The following is a 6,241-nucleotide window of genomic DNA, read 5'->3' as shown; positions in this document are numbered from 1 at the left end:
GCCAGTGGGAGTTCTTGCATTGCTTTACAAAGTTTAAAAAAATACAACCCACACACGCACAAAAAGATTTCTCCACAGTCTTGAGACTGATATTCTGCTTGGCCTCAAAACTAAGTAACATGTGCTTCCCCATTGGTGTGCCTGGATCTTACCTTTAAATGTGAGAGTAAATGAATGTGGTGGCCACTCACCCCTTGACCTTTTCCCTGTTGCTGCTACTAAAACAAACTGTAGTTTTTGTAATTGGGAAGCTTAACAGCATACCTGATCCAGCGGTAACAACTTTCTGTGAGTATTAACCTGAGATAGATGGAAGTCAGTCCCCTCGGCAGCTGCTATGGCTTTGTTCTCTGCCTGTGTACATACATGTGCCCCTGTTCACTAAAAGCATGTGGGTGTATCCATGTGTGTGAATAATGAGGTACTAAGTATTTAGAACATTAAAGCCTTTCTATGGTTTTTTTTTTTTTTAAATAGCTAACAAGAAAAATCTGTGTCTCCATTGGTGTCTAGGAGCAGCAAAATGTCATGATTACTACTCCCATTCCCCAGCCATTCCCAGCTCCCCTTTCCCCCTAATTTGTCCTGTTACTCTTTCTTGTCTACTTTGAAACTTCTTTCATGTTCAGGAATTGGCCTAGGGTCTGATTGCCTACTAAAGTCTAATCCCAGCTTTTCTGTATTCAGAAGCTGATGCCAGATGTTCTTCAGGTTTTTTTTCCCCCTCCCTTTCCTCCCTTACAGACTCGTGGCCCGTAGAACCAGGAGTCATATAGGGGAGGGATGACTCAGGGGTCCGGATGCAAATGGTGGAGACTTGAGTTTGATTTTCACTGCCACGGATTTCCTGGATCATCTGTGGCAGGTCAGTGAGGCCAAGGATCCTCAGCAGAAGATGTATGTATCTATAGAGCTGTAAGGCTCTAGATGCTGGGCTTTTTGTGCCTCCCATATCTGTGTGCCGTAGGGTCACCTTCAGGTAGGGAGCATGAAGGATTGCAAGGTAATCATTTCATATGGTAACAAGGGCCATAAAGACCTTAGACACAAAGGGTAAGGATGTAGGTAAGGATGAAATTGTAAGTATTAACCATCTGGATTTCTGCTTTAGGTGCGTTCCCTTCAAGCCACATTTGGAGAATTTGAATCCATGATGAAAATTACTCAGCAGAAGCAGGAGGTTACTGAGAAGGCTGTTAAACAAGGGGAGAGTGAAATAAACCGGATCAGTGAAGTGCTTCAGAAGCTGCAAAATGAAATTTTGAAAGACTTGTCTGATGGCATCCACATGGTGAAGGATGCAAGGGAACGAGACTTCACATCTCTGGAAAACACAGTGGAAGAGAGACTAACAGAGCTAACCAAGTCTATAAATGATAACATTGCTGTATTCACTGAAGTCCAGCAAAGGAGCCAAGACGAAATCAACAATATGAAGGCAAAGGTTGATTCACTAGAAGAGGCAGATGTGTATAAACATGAAATTAAGGTGCTAAAAGATGCTTTTGATGAGATGCAAGCATCCATGAAAACCAAAGAAAAGGACATAGAGACCTTGAAGACTACAATAGACTCCATGGAGTCTGATGTGTATACTGAAGTGAAAGAGCTAGTCAACCTCAAACAAGAACATGAGAAATTCAAAGAGGCTGCGGACTCTGAACACCTTTCATTAAAAGCTTTACAAGAGAAAGTTCTGAGAGCTGAGGATTCTATTATGCAGCTCCCTAGTGACATTAAAAGACTCGATGAAGATTTACTGCAAGTTAAAGCCGACCTCAACAAATGGGAAGAAAATGAACTCTTCAGAAAAGCATTAGAAACTTTTGGGAAGAACAGTGAAGGACTTGAGTCTCGATTGAGGCACATAGAAGACAGCGTGGAGTCTCTAACTTCTGTTGCTGCTCAAAACAGTGAAAAGTTGCAATCTTTCCTTTCTAAGGAGGCAGAATATGAGAATAAGCTCAGTACTCTAGAACAAAGCATTACTGCTCTTCAGGGGATCTCAGATATGGATGTAACTTCAGTCACAGACGTTCTGAAAAATCTTGGTGAATCACAGACCTCGCTGTACAATGATGTGGAAAACTTGAGGAGAAGCATCAGTGACCTGCCATCCTCCAGTGCTCTTCAGGATGTTCAGAAGCAAATTAGTACTTTGTTGGATCAAGGAAATCTTCAGACGGATCAAGCACATTCTCAAGGCTATCTTGAAAAATTTTCTTCTGTGGAAGGCTCTGTAGATGAACTGAGATCTTCTGTCAGCCAGGTTGATTCTGATTTGAAAATGATAAGAACTGCTGTGGATAGTTTAGTCTCCTACTCGGTGAAAATTGAAAATAATGAGAACAACTTGGAGTCTGTGAAGAGCTCAATAGATGACCTGAGGAATGATCTGGAAAGGTTGTTTGTGAAAGTAGAAAAAATACATGAAAAAGTTTAGGCAGCGGTGCTCCTTGTGCAAATAATGGATTAAGGAGAATAGCTTTTGTATGCCCAGTTTTTTACTCTTTTTAAAAGCAATTTGATACCTCCAAAGAGAATAAGAATACTTTAATAATAGAGACAGTTCTGCTTATTTCCTTTATTTCTCTTTTGTGTAGTGTTTTTTGTTTTTTTGTTTTTTTTTAATTTTGTTTTAAGAAAACATGAGTTTAGTTGGGGGTTGAGTTTCTAAGGGCTCATCTTCTCTATAAAGTTGTACCGCTGTAACTGTAGTGGTGTAACTAAGGCACTACAGCCTCGTTAGCATGGGCACATATTTAATGGCATGAAGGTGTTTCACACTATGACACTAAATATCCCACACAGAAGGACTACAGCTGTTCTGGTACGAAAAGCATACTGCTGTACACACTGACAATTTTACTGGTATGTTTTGGTTTAAGAAACAAATGAACAAAACTGCACCCCTATCTTAAACTGTTCAGACCGGTAAACTTCAGTGTGGACCAGCTTTGAAGCAACTCATCCGTTTCTGCAGTTTGGGACTCAGCCATGTCGTCAGTTTACCAGGTGTCAGCTGAGCTGTAGTATATTTCTGTGAGTCCTTACCCTGTACCAAGGAGCTAACAAGGGGTTAGCTGAACCCCCCAAAGGGAAGGTTTGAGGTAAGTGGCATTGCCTGGGGCTAAGACCTAAGAAAGGTGTTCCACCACGTGGCTGGAGAGATTCCTTCTTTGTGATCACAGGCTTCTTTCCCAGCGTCTTCAGCTGCTGGTGTGGAAGATCAGTGCTTAGAAGGGACATCTGAAGGATGGGATTAGTTTCAAGAGGGTACAGTAATATTTTTGTCATATTTTTGGGCTGTTTACATGATGAGGCCGTGTCTTTCCTGGAAAGGCCTAATTTGTCTGTGATACAGGATTTTCTGTAAAAATGATCATGAATTTGAATGAGGAAAGAGAAGGACTAAAATCGCACCTTTCGTGTTCTATGTATAGCAAGCATGCTAACAATAATAGTACACTCCAAAACACACAAGGGGGAAAATCACCATGAAATCAGCAGAATTGCTTCTAAGGCATATCCATTTCCAAGTTTTCACACAGCTGACAGTGACCTGAACTCTCGTTACATATTCAGGCCTTGGTGCCTGATTCTTGTCACCATTGTTGTCACCGGGTGCCTGCCCAGGGCATTGATAGCAAAGGGTCCTTCTAGGAACTGGTTGAGAGTGAGCAAAAAGTGTCGTAATTCTCTAGATGTTCATTTAAAAACCACTTCCTCATGGAACTTGCTTGGTTTTCTGTCTTTTTGGAAGGGATTTCTAATATCCCTCCTTTTCAAGTTTGCTTTTGAACTTTATCCAAAGATTTGGTAAAGGGGTCTGCACACAGATACCTTGGAAATGGGTCGTGCGCATCATGCCCACCTCAGCCTGCACTAGCCAGATCCGTGGCTGCATTAGAAGAATAATTCCTAGAAACAGCGCCTCCCAGAAGTGGTGTGCTTGTGGGAACAGCGCAGGTGAGAAGGTGTTCTCCTTGGTAAATAAGGTACTGAACCACATCTAGTGTTGTTCCCACTGTAAACAGGAAAGAAATGCTGGCAAAGAAAGAGGGACCCACGGCATTAAGGTCACTGTTGGAACTGCACTGTTCTTTGTTGACTTCTCAAGTTCTTGAACGATGTTGTTTAGGTTACTGTGAAATGAACTGTATGGCTTATTTGCGGTATTTTTAATACATAATAAACATTGGGAATATTCTTTGCACTTCTTTTGATTGCTGCTTACTTAACGTTGTGTTTCCGGGATGCTTCCAGTGGGGTACAGGAAAGGGCTTGGGGGAAGAACCAGCCCTGTACTTGTTCTCAGCTTTCACAGGGGAACGTGGAGGCAGTCTTACCTGTTGTGGTTGCAGAGGAACTCTTGAAAACAGGATTTGAGTCGGATCAATGCAGCGGTGTTGACCACCAGGCTCAGAAGCCCACGAGGATAGTTGTGAGGTGTGAAATACGCTATTTATGCAATGAATGTCAGACACCGCCAGCAATGCCTTGGTAAGACTTCCACAATGTCCGAAGCATGTAGAACAGAAATAACGTACAGAAAGGATCTATATAATCTTTCCAAAGCGGCTGCTCCTTTTGCGTAGCTTTGAATGCTGGATTGCAAGGTCCATAAACTGATAACCATCTTCATGATGGATGCCTGGCTTTCAAAAGTTTGGGAAAGGGTGATTTCAGGAGTATGGGCATCATCATGGTCCTGGCAATTCCTGAGGCCAAATTCATAGAGGTAGGTAATCCCTGTTATTAGACTACCTATATGTTCAACAAAAGAGGTGAGCACACAAGCCCTTCCATCTAAGAGATTTGACATAACCTGTTGACGGGAAGCTGGCCATGAGCACGCAGTGGCTTTAAAGGGGAGTAGCTGCGTGATGAAGGAACTTGAAGAGGCTGTAAAGCCAGCAGTGCAGCTGGGCCAAATTGGATCTCAAAGATTAAATGAAAAATTACTAGTTATGCCTCTAGTAACTTAAATTCTATGTCAAACTATTGAAAAGACTTATTTCACTAAATAAGAATAATAATTCTCCGTAAATAATGTGGCTGGAGGCAGGCACAGCGGCAAGGATCCCTTGGTGGGCTGGAGGCTCAGCTTTTATATGTGGCTTGACAGCCTCATCGAACACAAGCACTTCCTAATTCCCTCATAAATGCTCATAGAGCACATCCAGTCCCTGTGCTGCTCTTTACCATTGTTCTTACACTGCAATAAAAGTGGAGAATGTCTCAAGCAAGACATAGTCTATGTTGCCACTGTTCTACATTATTAGTAGTTCATCAATAACATGCTGTTACAGTAACAAATTTCAACAGAAACTGTCCACCTGATTGATGAGGTATTGGTCGAGCCAGTTCATTAACATTTGTCTTCATTTTCAGCTCTCGTCTTCCAAATGGAGAAGCCGTTAGGTGGAGGCAGCGTGGACTTGATCACACTTGAAAGGGCTTGCCCAAATAGCTACGCTGGCAAACGTGATGGAGATAAATCTTGTGCTGCCGCAGGGGCTTCTCCCTGTAGGGCTTCGACCACTGCCTCAAGTGAAATAACCTATAACGGCAAGAAGAGTTTCTGGTGGCCTAACTGTGTATGTTAGAGGTTTTATTAAAACATGGATTAGTGATTTAGTCTTTTTACCATCTTATTTGATGTAACTCAGCTGGTAGTATAAACAAAGCTGCAAAGAAGTTAAATAACTACAGGGAAAAAAAAGCTTTCTGAGATGTACAAACACCAGAATAGCCTAGAAACACCCAGCGTGGGCCCTCCATTCTACTCAGCACTGCCAAGGACAGTCTCTGTCCAGTTTGGGGCACTTCCAAGAAGGGTGTGGCTGAGCTGGAGCGACTCTCGAAGAGGAAAATGATGATGATCAGGGGTAAAATGTTCTAGGAAAAAGAGACGGAACAATTGGGCCTGTTTAGACTTGAAAAAATTGGAGGGAGGATTGAAGCGAAAAGAGGAACGAAAGAAAGAATCAACCATCTTCACGTGAAGAGGCTGTTCTTTGGAAAGAAGGAGCCCATTCGCTCGTCGCGGCGAGGGTGAGGCGCTACCGGCGGAAACGCCGCAGGCGAAGGGCAAGGATGGCGTAGCGGCGGTGGAGGGGCTGGGCCGGGTGAGACCGGCAAAAGCATTGCTGGCACCGAAACGGCCCGTCGCTTTCGCCGCTGCGGCAGGGCGGGCAGGGCGTCCCGCTGCGGGGGCAGCCAGGGATGCGGGGCCGGC

The 6,241-nt window shown here is 43.4% G+C and overlaps 1 protein-coding gene across 1 annotated transcript; it reads left to right on the top strand.

Annotated features, from left to right (window-relative positions):
- Nucleotides 1–793: 793 nt before the first annotated feature.
- CKAP4 (cytoskeleton associated protein 4) lies at nucleotides 794–4,216 on the top strand. Its single transcript, XM_019471456.1, has 2 exons — nucleotides 794–865; nucleotides 1,112–4,216. Exon 2 carries the CDS (start codon nucleotides 1,151–1,153, stop codon nucleotides 2,441–2,443), a length of 1,293 nt encoding a protein of 430 aa, XP_019327001.1. The 5' UTR covers nucleotides 794–865; nucleotides 1,112–1,150; the 3' UTR covers nucleotides 2,444–4,216.
- Nucleotides 4,217–6,241: the final 2,025 nt, after the last annotated feature.

This window comes from Aptenodytes forsteri, unplaced genomic scaffold, assembly GCF_000699145.1.
Source record: "Aptenodytes forsteri isolate BGI_AS27 unplaced genomic scaffold, ASM69914v1 Scaffold482, whole genome shotgun sequence".
In the NCBI taxonomy this organism is placed as follows: Eukaryota; Metazoa; Chordata; class Aves; order Sphenisciformes; family Spheniscidae; genus Aptenodytes; species Aptenodytes forsteri.
The sequence above is the reverse complement of the archived record's forward strand: the minus strand, read 5'-3'. Positions and strand labels throughout refer to the sequence as shown.